The sequence below is a fragment of the Fukomys damarensis genome, unplaced genomic scaffold, assembly GCF_012274545.1.
Source record: "Fukomys damarensis isolate Sample0158 unplaced genomic scaffold, DMR_v1.0_HiC HiC_scaffold_16, whole genome shotgun sequence".
Lineage (NCBI taxonomy): Eukaryota > Metazoa > Chordata > Mammalia > Rodentia > Bathyergidae > Fukomys > Fukomys damarensis.
In genome coordinates this window covers 116088163-116105294 of record NW_022900928.1, presented here as the reverse complement: position 1 = coordinate 116105294, position 17132 = coordinate 116088163, and the positions used below count along the sequence as shown (strand labels likewise).

General features: G+C 41.2%; 2 protein-coding genes across 8 annotated transcripts in view; one reads left to right on the top strand and one right to left on the bottom strand.

Moving 5' to 3' along the window:
• Tmem169 (transmembrane protein 169) overlaps positions 1 to 17132 on the bottom strand; it is a 124995-nt gene that overhangs the window by 97529 nt on the left and 10334 nt on the right. For 5 of the 7 annotated variants that reach the window (XM_033764611.1, XM_033764609.1, XM_033764612.1 and 2 more), the window contains 3 exons: positions 15779 to 16167; positions 13402 to 13583; positions 2762 to 2875 (listed from right to left, as the gene is read on the bottom strand). In XM_033764611.1, the coding sequence (XP_033620502.1) occupies positions 2762 to 2875; positions 13402 to 13583; positions 15779 to 16049 (567 nt within the window). In that variant the 5' untranslated portion in view covers positions 16050 to 16167. Of the gene's footprint in view, positions 1 to 2761; positions 2876 to 6309; positions 6412 to 10834; positions 13584 to 15778; positions 16168 to 17132 lie in introns of those variants that run through there. The other 2 variants (XM_010611958.3, XM_033764613.1) reach the window with 2 other exon arrangements.
• Pecr (peroxisomal trans-2-enoyl-CoA reductase) overlaps positions 6447 to 17132 on the top strand; it is a 56805-nt gene continuing 46119 nt past the window's right edge. The window contains exon 1 of the mRNA XM_033764614.1: positions 6447 to 6512. The gene's annotated coding sequence lies outside the window, so the exon portion shown is untranslated. The remainder of the gene's footprint in view (positions 6513 to 17132) is intronic.

Sequence of the window (17132 nt, the reverse complement as noted above, 5' to 3'; positions counted from 1 at the left end):
GAAGGGCTGTGTTTATTATATAAATTTTTTTCTTTTTTTTTTTTTTTTTTTTTTGGTACCAGAGAGTGAACTCAGGACCTTGAGGTTGTGAGGCAGGTGTTGTGCCACTGTGCTAAATCGCTGGCCCAGATAACTTCCATATTTAAGAAAAAGAAACAAATATATTAAAGTATTAGGACTATATAGCATGAGACAATGAAGAAATAAGGTTTCCGTTACCTTTTCTACATTTGCCTTTTCATAATAAAATGTAAGAATGAAAAATAGTATATGACACAAAAGGCAGGCCTGTCCTCACCTAATTATTAATGTAGACCTTTCACACTGATGGGCAAGAGTCTCTATGAGGAGAGCATGGAATTATCATTCTTCATTTTTAGCCAGTTAAGCTCCCCAAAACTCCAATTCCCAGTTTTGCCTAGAGTGAAAGTCCCTGCTACTAGAGTTCAAGAATGTCTAACACTGCTTGTGCAGGTACCTGCCTCCAGGATAAGGATTCATTTTGAGGAAAGGTAAGCATGTCAAATGACAAACCTTGGTCATGGGAGGGGAGAATTTTTGTTGTTGTTGTTGTTACCAGGGATCAAACTCAGGACCTTGTGTTTGTGAGGCAGGTGTGGTACCACTGAGCTAAATCCCCAGATTTTTTAAATTTTTTTAAGACAAGGTGTCACTTTGTAGTCTAGAATGGTCCTAAACTCACAATGTAGTCCAGGCTGGCCTCAAACTCATGGCAATCCTCCTGCCTCAACCTCCTAAATGCTGGGATTACAGCTATATGCCACCACAGCCAGTGGGGAGGAAATTCTAAGTGAGATATGAGACTAGCACTTGGTCTGTCTACCAGGCTTCCAGAGTCATTTATTCTTATCAAAAACACAAGAGCCAAAAATAAAACTGCTACTCTTAAAAAACAAAAAACAACAAAAAAAAACCTAGCAGCTGAAGATGTAGCTCATTGGCTGAACACTTGCTTGGTATGTTGGTATGCATGCGATCCTGGGTTCAATCCTCAGCATGCACACATGCACACACCTATACCAACACATCTTTACCCCAGGATCAGGATTATAGCACTCACATCTTTGACCACTCAAGAACTCCAAGTCATCAGAATTTATAAAACCTGGAACAACAGGTAGAAAGCAGTAGTGCCCTATGGAAGTAGCAACATCCAGAAAAGTAGCAGAGGTGTCCACAAGGAGCTATAGTACCAGGAAAGAAAGCAGGACTTTATGGGCTTAGAAAAAGTGAGTCACACCAAGTAAGGGTAGAAGAATACTAATAGCTAACAATTTCATAATATTTACAGTATGCCAAGTACTGTTCTAAGCATTTTATCTACATTCTTTTATTCCTCAAAACAACTCTACATGAGAGATATTGTTATTTTCATTACTTTACACACAGGCCACTGAGGTACTGTGGCAGATATCTCCAAGACAACCACCTGTCTATTCGTCTTTTTTGTATCTTCAGACCACTCCTTAATAAAAGAAAGGGAATCTATTCCACCATGTGCCTTGCAAGAGCAAGATCCTGAGTTTGATCCCCAGTACCAAAAAAAAAAAAGAAAGAAAGAGAGTCTAATTCTTCACCCTTAAATGTAAGCTGGCCTTAGTAATGTGCTTGATTAAAAGAAAACAATCAAAATGGCTTTCTGAGATTTCTAAAGCTAGGCCATAAGGAGCCACATAGGCAAGGTCTCTTAAAATGCGTACTCATTCTTGGGACATTCCTTCTCATAGCCAGCTGCCACACTATGCGAATCCCAAGCCACATAAAGAGGCCACACGAGCCAGGCATGGTGACACATGCCTGTAATCCCAGCACTCAGGAAGCTGAGGCAGGAGAATCACTGTGAGTTCGAGACCAGCCTGGGCTACATAGTGAGTTTCAGGTCAGTCTCAATTACATAGTGAGCATAGTGAGACCCTGTCTCAAAAAAGACAAAAAAAAAAAAAAACCACAAAACAAAACAAAGAGGCCACGCGTAGGGATTCTAATGAATCAACCCCAACTGAGTTCACAGCTACTGTTAGGTATCTCCTGGCCATGAGTGTGCTGACTTGGCCAGCCAGCCCAGCTGAGCCTTCAGATGATACCAGCCCGTCTCTATATGAAAGCAATTGTATAAGAGAGAGGCCTCAAGAGAATCACTCAACCCAGGCCACCTAGTCCTCCCACAGCACCATAAACGATGATCTTTTTTAAAATATAATTTAAGATGCTAAGTTTTGGGGTAGTTTGTTATACAGTAAAAGATAGGGCTGGGGATGTAGCTCAAACGTAGAGCACTTGCCTAGCATGTGTGCAGTCTTGGATCCAGTCTTCAGTACTCAAGACCATGGGGTTAAAAACAACAGGGTAGAGCAAAGATTCAAACCCAGCTGGCTTTAGAGAATCTGCCTTTAAACATTATTTTATGGGCCGGGGATTTGGCTCAGTGGTTCTGCCGCCTGCCTCAAAAGTGCAAGGGCCCAAGTTCAATCGCCAGTGCCACCAAAAAAAAAAACCACATTATTTTATACTGCTTCTCATTTCTGATAACTAATATGCAGTACAGGGATCAGAACGGGGTGGGAGTGGGGGGAGTATAATATTATCCTCTAATGGTAAGTGGACTTGTATGGGAGTACATGTAAGAAATTCCCCAAAACACTGAGTGACATTATAAAGAGGTTGGTATATTTCATTACCCAATGGAGGGGACAAGGAGTTAAAACATGGGTTCCAGAATGAAGGTCAATCTGAAACTTACCTGTCGCTGGATAAACATGGTCATCACCTTCTTTGCTTGTTCAAATGGAGATTCTTCACCAGGAAAGGAGTTACTCATGGCAAAGCCCACATCCATACAGAGCACAACAGCTGCCTAGAAACAAAATCCAAAAGAGTATATGAGAAAATAACAGTCATTAAAAAAAGATTCTGAGACATGCTCCTTACTTCCTGCACTCTCAGAACCTATACTGGGATTTCAGGGAGGCATGATAAAGGGAATGGCTATGTTCTACACAGAGAATGTATGCAAGTTACAAAGTTTCACTTTGGAAAAGGCTTAAATAGTTCTGATACTCTCTCAAAGAAAGTACCCAGCAGGAGAGAAACATGCTCCCGGGAGCTGGCATTTCTGTCCCTGAGCTCCAGAATGGATCTGTAGTGAGTAGACCTGAAATGAACCAGCAGGCTATAGCTAGTCCAGTCCCACTGAGCCAACAGGCATCAGGATGAAACTGTAAACTTACCAGCATGAGTAGACGCTTTTGTTAAGTCACCAAATAGGGCATGGTTTGTTATAAAGCATATTTGTGGCAATAGGTTACTACTCCAATCTATATATGCTAAGATGGAATACCCTAACAATTTGAATCAGCTTGTAAACTGGGGACTAAAATAAAGACTAAGATACTAAATCTATTCTAACAAGAGACACAAACACATATCAATGCCAGCACAATGTTACATAACAACAAGTTTGCAGTAGTCAGTAAGACACTGGAGAAACATCGACCCAACATTACAGTGGGGGGCTTGGAAGTTAGTACAGTGGTGCCACCACCAACACTTGCAGTGGGGACAAAAGAGGGATAAGGCAGAAAATCCTTCTTGAATCTATTGTTTGGAAGGAGCTGATTCTTACAGATTGAGCATGAGTCAATTATGTGAACACAGAAGTTGCAGAGGGAATCTCATAAGTGAAGGCACCACTCATTAAATAGCAATCACATATGTAGGAGACTAATGAAATAAGGGAAATAACCTAAAAGTAAAAAAGGATACAAGTGAAATTATGGCATCCAAAATTTAGCTGAATACAAACTGCAGGAGATCTGAACTAATAGCAACTCATAATTTCAGAGTGGATTATAAAATGAGTAAATATGATATGGTTTCAGCATTACATTTTCCACCCCTATTTCACTGCATTGCCTCAGACAGTTTAGCTTGTATCAACAGTCTAATGAATGCAAGAAAAGGTTTTTTTTAAAAAAAAGGACTAGATTAGTTATACTGAGACCTGTGTTCTAGCCCCATCTCTACTAATTAACTCTGAGTCCTTAGTAATGTTACTTAACATTACTGTTAATTCAAGGAGGCAGGAAACCCTTAGACTAGATGAGATTTAAGTTGTTTTCAGAGTTAAAATTCCTAGACCCTGAGTTCCAGTCTCCTCTGTGATTTATAATGATCAAATTGTGAGCAATTCCAGGTATCATAAGAGCAAGATTAATTACAACTGGATATGAATGAAATTTGGGAAGGATCTGGAGACTACGTTACATAAAGATGAAAAAAAACTAGTGGTTGATCCAGGTGAGAAGACTGAGAGGAATATGACAGGCCTCACCTAAATATTTGACAGCTGTATTATAAAAGGACTGCTGGAGAGTAATATGCTCAATAGATGGAAGTTACAGTGAGTCATCTGACTTCATATAGGGAAGGGGGGAATTTAGAAGCAATTAATAAAAGAATTGCTGTTTCCTGAAGCAGTGATCACCTGACCCCAGAAGTGTTTGAAAAACCTAGATGAGATCCTGTCAGGGAAGTCATAGATGATTTCCAAATTTGCCAGAACCTTTTGCAATACATGAAAAGGAAAGACTATTTCCATCTAGCTAATAAAGAATTTGAAATAATGCACAAATATTTAAAAATTTCTGGAGTAAGGATAGCTTATATGGGAAAAAAGTAGTAAAAAAAAAATTCCTTGGAGAGCAATACAATTTACATCCCATAGTTTTCAATGCTCCAAGCATAAAAGCCTAAAAGAAGTTCAGTTAGAAAATATACTTCTAGGCCTGGGGATTTAGCTCAGTGGTTCCACCACCTGCCTCGCAAGTACAAGGTCCCAGGTTTGATACCCAGTACAAAAAAAACGTACCAGGGATTGAACTCCGGTCCTTGCACTTGCAAGGCAGGCCACGGAACCACTGAGCTAAATCCCTGGCCAACAAAACCTACTTTTAAACCAGAAAACTTAAGGACTAAAGATCTTCTGCCAGGAATCAGGTATCCAGAAAATGGCATCAGAGTTTTACAGCCCAGCATGATGGTATGTGCCTATAATTCCAGCACTGTGGGAGAGTGAGCCAGAAGGATCACAAGTTCTAAGTCCAGCCTGAGAGACTTAGCTAGATCCTGCCTCAAACTTTTAAAAAATTATCGTAGTGAGGATGTACATCGCTCATAACAAAGGCCCTTGTTCAATTTCCAGTTCAGGAAGGGACCAAGTATGTTCACAATATGGAACTTCTCATCTAGAAGAAGAATGACAATACAGTACTTTAAGTTCCTTTCTGAACACAGTAAGAAAACCAGGAGAGCAACAGGGTAGCAACTTTTCATTTCTACACTGAAGGAAAATAGGCTGTTAGGATTTTACTACAAGTTTCACTGCCACCACAAATAGCAACTCCACTGGAGCTACAAACTTTTCAGCAGAAAGAAGAACAAAAGAGGTGAATGGAATCATTATGAGCTCATAACCGCAATCAGCATTTTCCAACAGGGAGCTAAAGAAACGAGAGTTCTGCTGCTCAAACTTTTATCTTGTTTATCTGTGTTGAATGAGTAAATCAATGGAGAGAAGAATTGGTTGCTGGAATCACACCTCCTTTAGTGACACAAAATTTTTTTAATTCATTGTAATTTGTCATTAATCTGGGACAACAAGGGTCACTGATTCTTAACAAAGCAGAGAATTCTTCAAGTCTTGGAAAACAAAATATCTTGGGTTCAAATCCGGATTGTAACACTTAAGGACTGGGTGATTTTCTATGCCTCTTCCCACTTGCAAACTTGGAGACAATATGAACCTCACCAGGCTGTTCTGAAGATTACATGAAATAGGAATAAAAAATTTAGACCTGTGACTCATACAGAGTAAGCTTTCATAAATTCAAGGCACTAAATTAGTATAGCGGTAGTAATATGATGCTTTACATTTCAAGTTATTTTACTCACAAAATCCCTCCCTGACGTTTTAGATCAAGACTGTGGGCTCCGAAGCAACAGAAGTAGGTAAGGGAGCAGGTGGGATTAAGGGCTATAAAGGAGAAGTGGATGGGGAAGGAGTGAGGAAAAAAGAAATGCAGGGGTGCCAGGTGAGGTCTCACACTCTGGACTCCAAATTCTCAGCTTTTTTGACAGGTCCTCGATCCCGGTCCTCTAGATTCAGGCCACTACCGTGATCTCCCCTCTCGCCTCACCATTTGGCACCGCTGTCAACCCACAATTCCTGCTACCGAACCTCCCTCCCCAAACCCCAGAATGGGTAAGACCCAAGCCCAAGGCTCGCACTACCTTTCCCGACCGCGCCATGTTGCCGACCGCTGGCGCTTTAGATGAATCTTCCGGGCGGGAAACTGCAGCGACTACGTAACCAAATTCCGGCGAACTCGCGCGCTTCCCCAAACGCAGAAAGCAGCTTCCGGCTGGACCAGCAAGGGGCGGGGAAACCGTGCCCAGAACTCTGAGCAGGCGCAGATTTTCTCCATTCCACTCTGGTGAGGATCTTGTGGTGTTTGGGTTTATGAAACGCTATTACTGGCTTAATATTATTATTTTTCCGAAAACTGGACTTCCCTTTGCTGTCATTGTCAGGAACCCTTCCGCGTTGGGTGTCAGCCTCTAGACTCCCTTGAGTATAATCCCAGAGGACCACTTGTCTCCTCTACTGGTCTGTTTGCTCTTCTAGAAAGGGTGCTAATGGAAGGTTTTACAGATGCAACGACCTGAGCTCCAGCTGCCAAAGAAAAGAGTTTTTCAAGCAAACGGGGGGGGGGGCATCCTCCTTTACTAAGAAAACATGGTGTGTGAACACCTGGAGGAGTGAATCAGCCTCTGCTTCAAAAGTGTCTGCAGATCTTGAGCCAATCTGGTAGAATAAAATCCAATCAGATTTTCTCCCTCTTGAAAATTGGACCTTGGGGCTGAGGATTTAGGTCAGTGCCTTGCAAGCACGAGATCCTGAGTTCGATCCCCGGTATCAAGAAAAAAGAAAGAGAAAATTGGACCTTGGGAAAGCTGGAAATAACGCTGAAAAGATGTAGAGAATCCATGAGAGGGGCCTTGAGGGAGCCAGTTATAAATATATGGGAGCCAAGAGAGATAACTTTCAGACTGCTCATAGAGCCCAATAATTTTCCAGTTTTGGTTTATTTTTATTCAAACGCAGAGTTTTCTCAAAGCTGAAATACTATTTTTAATAACAGTTCTACTATAGTTGGTAAAAGGAATCACTGGACTCACTGCAGTGAAGGAAATATGCTTTATGTCCATGATATCATGCCTGTGTATAGTCTTGTTTTTTCGTGTGTTTTGGGTTTTGTTTGTTCTGTTGTTATTGTTTTGTCTTGTTTTGTTTTGAGACAGGGTCTTGCTCTGTAGTTCAGACTGGCCTGGAACTCACTATGTAGCCCAGGTTGGCCTTGAACTTGCAGCAATCCTCCTGCCTCAGCCTCCCAAGTGCTGGGATTACAGAGGTGCCCTACCACACCTAGCTGTCTCTTTTCTTTTTCCTCTTCCTCCTCTCACGGTCCTCCTTCCACTCCCCTCCCCCACACACACACATCCCTAAATTTAACTCTATTCTTTGGAAGAACTGAACTTCTAGTAGCTGTGCTGGTCTGCATCTCAGCTGTCATTATACAACTCTTTTAAACCATCCACTTCCAGGCAGTTCGGCAGCCATTGTGTTACAGATGGATACAGATTTTAAGCATTGCTTTCCTCGGCAATAAGTCTCCGTTTATCAAGCATAAATGGGGCAGACATCAATGTGGCACCTTATATGGCTACTCCCTCTTCCACAACAAAAGAATTTTGTTGTCGTTTCATTTCTACCTGTCAGTGTGAGGTCATTTGGATTTATATGATATAGAATTGTGAAGAGGTACATGAGAGGTCAATAGGCTATGACTAGTAGTAGTGATGGTGTGTGTGAGAAGTGTTGAAAAGAGTTACATGGGAGCCACTGTGACATAGGAAGGAAATGGATAGGATTTGAAAAAGGGATGACCAAGTGTTACCTCAGTAGCCCCCATGAGCCATGCTTACGCCCTTATGTAGTCCCTTCCTCTTGAATCTTGAATTAGGACCTGCTATAACCAGTAATGCATGACAGAAGTCACACTGAGTCACCTCAGAATACCTCACAGCTATGTCTTTAGCATTCTGATGAACACAGACATCATATATGAAGACTAATTGCCATGGGACTGTCATGTGATGAAAGCCTGACAGAGCTACATAGATGGACATTATTATGGACTGAACGATTGTGTCTCCTCAAAATTCATTTGTTGAAGTCCTAACCCCCAATGTAATGCTATTTAAAATTGGGGCCTTAGCAGGGTGTGGTAGCACACCCCTGTAATCCCAGCACTTGGAAGGCTGAGGCAGGAGGATCGCTGTGAGTTCAAGACCGGCCTGGGCCACATAGTTCCAGGTCAGTCTCAACTACATAGTGAGACCCTGTTTCAAAACACTAAAAGCTAAAAAAAAATAATAAATAAATAAATAAATAAAATTTGGGCCTTTGTGAGGTGATTAGATTTGGAGGAAGCACAAGAATAGGGGGCTTTATAATGGTACTTTCACCTTATAAAAGGAGACACTAGAGAATTTGCCGTCCCTGTCCCTCTCCCCTTTCTGTCTTCCCCCTCACCCTCCCTCCCTCTTCCTCTCCCCCTCTCCCTCCCCTTTCCCCCCGTTTCCCCTCCTTCATTCAAACAAAAAAAAAAATCATATGAGCATTAGCTAAACAGCAGCCAACTGCAGCCCAAGAGCACATCTCTCACCAGAAACTAACTAGATTGCTACCATGATCTTGGACTTCTGACCTCTAAAACTATGAAAAAATAAATTTCTATCACCTAGTCTGTGGTGTGTTATGGCAACCTGAGCAGACCAATGCAATCATTGAGCACCAATAGCAGCAGGGGTGTGTCCACGTAGCACCCAGGACATACCTGGCCGTCCTGCCAATAAGACTGTCTAAGGCAGTGGTGGTGAACCTACAGCACCTGTGCCACAGTGAGCTATTTGTGTTCACTGAAAGTTCTAAAAGGCTTGCCATCACAGGTCTTGGGAGTAGATACTGTAGCCCCTAGGAAACCATCCCAGTATTGGAAACACTGAGCAGAGACTGTTACTTCCATTGATCTCTGCCCAAATTGCAGAATTATGAGCAGAGAAATTCAATGGTTCTGTTTATTTTAAGCCACTCTATTTTACCAACGTAGTGTATTACATTTATTGATTTATATAAGTTGAACCATCCTTGCATCCCTGGGATAAATCCAACTTGGTCAGGGTATATGATCTTCTTGGTTTTGGGGGGTTTTTTGGTACCGGGGATCGAACTCGGGCCCTTGTGCTTCCAAGGCAGGCAGCGAAACCACTGAGCTAAATCCCCGGCCCAGTATATGATCTTGATGACCCTCTGTATTCTGTTTGCCAGAATCTTACTGAGGGTTTTTGCATCTATGTCCATTAGGAAGATTGGCCTGTAGTTCTCTTTTTTGGTTGCGTCTTTCCCTGGTTTTGGAATCAAAGTAACACTTACTCCCAGGAATGAATTTGGAAGTATTGCTTCCCTTTCAATTTCATTGAAAAGTTTAAAGAGTAATGGCAATAGTTCTTCTCTAAACGTTTTATAGAATTCAGCAGTGAAGCCATCAGGACCTGGGTTGGTCCTTGTTGGTAAATTTTTAATTATATTTCCAATTTCACTGATTGTAATTGGGGTGTTTACAATTTTTTATCTTCTTTGTTCAACTTTAGTAATTCATATGTATCTAGAAATCTGTCCATGTCTTCTGTGTTTTCCATTTTATTAGAGTACAGGTTCTCAAAGTAGGTATTGATGATCCTCTGGATTTCTGCTGGATCTGTTGTGATTTCACCTTTTTCATACCTAATTGCATGGATTTGAGCCTTTTCTTTCCTTTTTTGATAAGGTTGGCTAAGGGTTTATCCATTTTATTTATTCTTTCAAAAATCCAACTCTTTTGATTCATTTTTTTTTTGTATCATTCTCTTAGTCTCCACTGCATTGATTTCTGCTATTCTTTGTAATTTCCTCCCTTGTATGAGCTTTGGGTTTATCTTGTTCTTCTTTTTCTAGGAGCTTAAGAGTCAGCATTATGTTCTTTATTTGAGCTCGCTCTGTTTTCCTAGTGTGCACATTCACTGCTATGAATTTCCCTCGGAGAACTGCTTTCATTGTGTCCCACAGATTCCTGTATGTTGTATTGAAAGCCACTATATTTTAGGTGTTACAAGAGCAATAGATACCTGAGACAGCAGAGGTTAAAAAATATATATATTGCTATATTGTAGATTATTTGTTCCCTTCAAGGTAATTAATAAGGACAAGTAAAGAATTTGAATTATTTTGAAATTTCAATTTAAGTTGCTGGAATATGTTTGAATTTATATCACTTTGAGAGTGAACTATGAGTGATGACTTTGACTTCATGATCAGGATACAAAACAAAGAGCCTCTGTACTCCATGGACAGCTGAAACAATGATTATATGGAAAATTAGGAAATGTGATTAAAATCTTAATAGGGCATAGATATGAAATAAAAATGTATATCCCAAACAGATGTGACATGTAATGGTTCTATGTCCTACCAGTCCTATAAAATACCATTTTAAAATCATATAAATTGATTGATGGTGCCAGGCATGGTGGTGCATGCCTGTAATCCCAGCACTTGGAAGGCAGAGGCAGGAGGATTGCAGCAAATTTGAGGCTAGCCTGGGCTTCACAGCCAGCCTGAACTACAGAATGAGACCCTGTCTCAAAAAAACCAAAAAATAAAAATAAATAAATAAATAAAATAGAACTCCTAAAACTTAGTGGTGCATGGAAAGGATCAAGACATAAGGATCCACATTACCATTATTACATATAGGACAGGCACAAAGCCTACCTTTTTTCTACAAACTGCAGCATTCAAAACTAAATGTTTAGTTTGGAGAGCCTCAGTGACAAATCAAACAAATGTTAATTTTTTTTATTTTCATCTTCACTTCAATTGTTCATATCTCAGTAATTATACCAGAAAGCACCAGGTTATCTTCAGAAATTCTGGGTACATTTCCCTCATTCTGGACAAACTAATAACAGTTAATTTAAAAATATGGTTCCTCTGAAGGTGGAGTAGAGCACCATACATTAAAGCAAATGTCCCTTGTTTTCTTCAGGGACACAGCCAAATGACCCCTCTGGTTTGGTTTATAGCAGTTCTTTGTAATAGCTTCTTTCTGAGGCATGAATAATAATAAGCACCAGCTCTTCTTGTAAGGAAGACTCCAAAATCTGCTGACCTCTTAGGATTTGATATTTTGAAATTAGGACACTCTTAGGAATTATTTAAAATCAGAATCTTTTAATCTGAATTAATCTGGTGTATACCCCAGGCTAGGAGGACCATTTGGTAGTTAAACCAAAAAGGTCTGAGTGAGTAGGGCTCTGAATGAAGTTTTGCCAAACCATAGAAGGTTAAATCTGTTAGGGCTGCTGATCTCTGCTGGGGGTATATTTGACAGATGCAAACTGTTTTCCCTTCCCAGTCTTCAATCTATAGATTAGATTAAATATCACCAAGCCCTGTTCAACCTCCACCATCAGGAAGAAGAGTTATGCTACCACTATATAATTGTACTCTCTTATCCCCAATTTCTTTCCAAAGAAACCATGTGACATTACAGAAGTTTAATACAAGTCACATAAGGTGCTAATATCTATGTATACTGTGTGTGTCTGTGTGTGTGTGTGTGTGTGTGTGTGTGTGTGTGTGTGTGTGTATAGTGCATGTAGCTCATATCTACATATAAACTCTGTGTAAGATTCAGGCCAGAATGAATGAATGAATAAATAAATAAATAACTGCATTAGCAGTTTGGGGTTTTGGACATATTAAAATAGTTATTTTGGGCCAGGGATTTAGCTCAGTGGTTCCGGTCCCTGCCTCGTAAGGGCCCAAGTTTGATCTCCGGTACCAAAACAAAAAAAGTTATTTTAAGGCAGAGATGCCTACTTGTCTACCAAAATAGCCATTCTTCCCTTGTCTCTCAATTTAGCATAAAGCTCAATAGTTAGCTAAGAATATAACTTCACAGATAAAAGATTATATTTCCCAGCCTGTTTCCACTGTGAGGTCATGTTACTAAGGTCTGGCTAGTGAGAGATAAGAAATATGGAGAGGGGACTTCTGGGAAGTCTCCTTAAACAGGAAGGATCTACACTTCTTTGCTCCTTCTTCTGTTTTGCCAGAAAATGGCTGTGATGGCTCAAGAGGGAGTCAGCACTGGGACACTGAAGATAAGGACAGTAAGGGCCACTTCCTACTAATGGTAGGACAAGGACCCCAGTGACTTCAGGGTCCTCAGTTTGCTTCCAGACTTCTATACAAGAAATAAACTCCTATCTTGTTTAAAACCACTGATATTTTAAAGATTTAATTTTATGCAGGACAATCTAAATCTAAGTAATGCATTAAAATCTTTACTTTCTATCACACCACAAGCCCTGCCCCCAGAAAGTTTCACTCCGTTTATGTGCATTTGCTTGGAGGGCTTGGTCACTCCTGAGTCTCTTTGTTCTCCCTGTCACATTTAGTCACACACTTCCTTGGGTTATAGCTACCAGTAATATCACCAAGCTTCCAAAGTAATATATATGTATCTCCCTGCCCCAGGTAAATGATTGTTTTAGGGCAATGAATCAAAAAAGGGTTTGTCTATTGGATGGGCCGCTTTGGCATGACTTAGGAACTTTTCTATTCCCTGCCCTCCTAGAACCATCAAGATGGTAGGACAGGTCAGCATGAGCCAGCATTTTCCACAACTGTAAGTGGGTAGGGAATGATTTGAAGAAAAAATCTACAGGAAATGTGTAGGCTACCGAGGCCAGAGAAAGAAGAAAGTTGTCAGCAGTTTAGACAATAGAGGTTTCTACTTCCTGGGTGGGGTCCTTGTTGGAGAGATTGCCTGAGATATTGTCAGATTCAAGTAGTTCCACAATGCTGTAGGGAGAACAATCCTCTAGACCCAGCTTGCTGCAGAGCCAGCCACAGAAGCCTTTCTCCATGTCCCGGGCAGCTTGCCACCATGCTCCCCAGGACCATGAGAGCTGGACCACAGCAGCATAGAGGCCCAAAGAAGAAGCCATAGCCATGATGAGCAATGGATAGAAGAGAATGAGGCAGGGGCAATAGGAGACCTTGTGCCAGAAGGTCCTCTCCTCATTATACACAAGGAAGATGTTGTACCAGGTGATAGTACCGTAATAGAAAGAGACAATGAAAGAGAGGATGAAAACTACAGGCAAGCAGACCAGTGTCCACAGGACCACATGGGGCCCCTGGTCTGCCCCCACCTGGCAGGCCTTTCTTCCTTCTGGTGCTGTTTCCCTTGTTGACTCTTGGGGCTTGGTCAGTTCCTGTAGCTCCTTTTCTGTCAATGTGACATGGATGTCCACCATCTGTCCTTTTTTCTTCCCTCGTGTGATGGTCCCAGTTAATGTGACATAGCGGCTGTCCAAAGGCATGTTCCATATACCTGCAGGGCACAAAGGAGCTGAGCTCAATATCTGAACAGGAATATTTCAGCATATTGTCATTGCCTGAGGCTGGGGCTGAGTATGGCGATGTCCTTTTTAATAGTATCTGGCATAGCAGTGGTCGGAATCAGTGACTCAGTAGTAGACCAAATAAATAGGTCTGGCTCCACAGGTCTGGACCCTGATGAAACTGTGAGGTTAAACTTTTTTCTTATTCTCTCTCCATTTGGGGGGATATCACTCTTGGCATGATCTCTGTGACATGGAGGGAGTGAAGAACTTTACTACAGACCCCACTTTATAATGATCATATTGCTAGTCAATGAGTGCTAAGAATGTATTGTTTATGAGTGTCAATCTGTGTGTTAAGATTGCATTTGTGTGCATTTGTCTGGTATGTGCGTTCTGCCTCATTTTCAGGGCCCAAGACAATGACAGGGGCTCTGACTGCCAGATAGAAGGGTTTCCTGTCCCCCCAAACCTAATGGTTTCCCAGACTCTTGTTTTTTGTTTTTGTTTTTGTTTTTTTGGTACCATGGATTGAACTCATGACCTCCTGCTTCTGGGGCAGGCATGGTGCCACAGAGCTAAATCCCTGGCCCCACAGACTCTTTCATCTCATCAAATAACACCACCATCTGTCCTCTCTACTCTTCCTGTCAAGGACCCAAAAGCCATTATCGAGTCCTGTCTTTTTCTCTTTCCCTACCTCCAACTCATCATCAAGTTCTATGGTGCATTTTGAATCTCGCCTCTCTTCTCTAACTGCCCCCTGTTGTCACCTTAATCCAAGCTTCTGCAGGGGTGCCACTGCAGCTGCACTGACAGGACCTATCACCTTCCACTTTGCTTTCTGTAGTCCATTCTTTATAGAGGAGCCAGAGTTAGCTTTTAAAAATGCAATGAGACAACATGTCTCTCCTGCATAGAGTCCTTCATCGGCTTCCCCTCCATTAATAACAATTTCCAGACCCTTTACTATGACCTGCACAGCTCACCATGATCCAGCCTCCATCTCCATTCCTAATCTCATCCTCATCTTTCCCCTTGCTCTCTGTACTCCCTACCAGAAACAACCCCATTCCATAAATGGCCAATGCTGCTCTCTCAAGGCTTTTGCCCTTGCAGTTCCTGCTTTTCAACACTCTCCCCATCTATTCTTTTTTTTTTTTTTTTTTTTTTTTGGTACCAGGGATCAAACTCGGGTCCTTGCGTTTGCCAGGCAGGCAGCAGAACCACGGAGCTAAATCCCCGGTCCTCCCCATCTATTCTTTACTGGTACCTTCATGTCTTTTAGCACAGCTCAGATGTCACTTCTTCAGAGAAGCCTTCCATGAGCACAGAATCTCCCCCTCACCATACTCATCTTCCCATCACCATGGTTTTACTACCTTTGGAACTCATTCCACTACTGGAAATTATCTTTTATTTGTTGACTCCTTCACTGTTGGCTTTCCCCTGACTAGACCGTCAAGTCTATTAGAGAAAATATGTTGCTTGTTCACTGAGGGCATGACTCAGACATGTATCTATCTGTACAATAGACCTACCTCATCTCTCCATTGCTGCACAAGAATTCTTAGTATAGACACACCACAGTTTTCTGAGCAACAGCAAATACTCTTATACATGCAGAAATTACGCATGTTTCCTGAGATGGGAGATACTGAGGATTTCTGGGACTCAGGCATGCATATTTTGAATTTTAATAAATATTAACAAATTCCCGACAAAGTTGCTGAAGCAGATTCCACTTCTACTTGAGATGGATGAGAGTAAATGCATTTCCTCATATTAATGTTGTATTTTACCCAGTTTTTGGCAATCATGCATGTGAAGGAATACTATATATTGTTGTTAACATAATTTGCATTTTCCTGACTATTGTGAAAGCCAGCAATTACTGTTTCTTTATTTTACATGAAATGATTAGCATGGTCTGTTCTGGTTACTAATTTTTGTGTAGAAATCAGCTTCTTTGATTAGGAATTCTAAAAGAGTTAGATCTCTTCCCTACCACCTAAAATAGAACACAGTAGATACTAAGTATATAGTATTGGTTTGCTGAATGACAACAGCAAGGTGAGAAATGTAAGAAATTCGCTAAGAAACAGATCCCTGTCTGTCTCCTGAAGAGAAGATCCTCTTTTGGTTTCCTTTCTATGGTTTTGAAGGGGTACCCAGAAGGACTCACCATCATCCATGGGATAGTCTAGGAAATCCTCTCCTTCCTCCTCTTTAGGTTGATCTCCACCTTCTGATTCCTCAAGCTCCTCATCCATGTTCTCAGTATCAGACCGGTAGATGATGATAGATTCTGGGCGAGACTCTTTCTTCTTCTTTTTCTTCCGACCCATGGTGGATTCCCCATCTAGAGCCAAGGCAGCAGCCACAGCCCTCCTCAGAGAGCCCTGCTGAGGACTTGGGAGCTGGTCTTGGCCTTCCACTGGTACAGGTTCTTCCATCCCAGTCCTGATATCTAGTTGTGCCTTATAAAGAGTATAACTTGCTTGAGAAAGCTCACGATCCACACATCACACTGCTTCTTCCTGGAGGGAGCTAGGTAAAGATGTCCTGACCTTGCTGAAGGATAAGAAAGCAAAAACATGGGATGACATGGAAAGAGACTTGGGGAGCCATCCCCAACTTGGCAGAAGCCTTCCCCTCCCTTTACTTCTCTTAACACTTTATTATGGCCATACCACCCTGAACACTCCCAATCTTGTCTGATGTTTGTTAACACTTTATTGTGGGAGTCCACTGGAAATTCTCTTTTAATGATTGAATAAAATTTTAGTCGTGTAACAATTTTGTCATTTATACAAATGTATGGTATTAGAAGAAACCCATCAGTTGTATTGGGGGATTCAGAGTATAAGGAAGTTGATGAGGAAGACTTCAGGCAGTGAAAGTTAAAACCAGTCTCACTCCCATGACAGAAGGAGACAGAGATAGCTAGGATCAGAATTGGGAACTTTTGGCTATTAAGTCATACATTACAACTATACCCAAGTGAAGGAAAGTAACTTTGAGAAAGCCACTCAAAGATGGTGCAGCTACTCCAGCTGCATCTACCTTGCTATTCTGTAAAGGAAACTAATCTCCCGGTTTTTGTTGATCCAAGACCCCAGAAAGTTGCAGGAAATCTGTGCTATCACAGAAAGCAGTAAAGAGGATTTACTTTCACTTTTTACACTCCATCTTCTTTTTGTTCTCCAAGTAAATAGAGGCAAGAAGAAAGAATCTATGTAGTAGTATCTTTTAGGGAAGATGTTGTATTCTTGGTGTACTGTTTATGTCTGTAAAACAATCTTGGCCTAATATTGATTTTATATAGAAGGAATAAAAAACTTTATGTGGAATTTGAAATTTTTAATCCAAGGTACACAAAGAAAATGAAGAGGACTGAGGAGCTCTGACCCTTAAATCCAGCTGATCTCTCAAGAGGCTACAGTCCATCTCTGAGCTTGAGCCATTCAGAGGGCTGCTCTCAATGCTGCTGCTAAAGATATATAAATTAGAAAATATTCAGCTTGTCATATCTACGT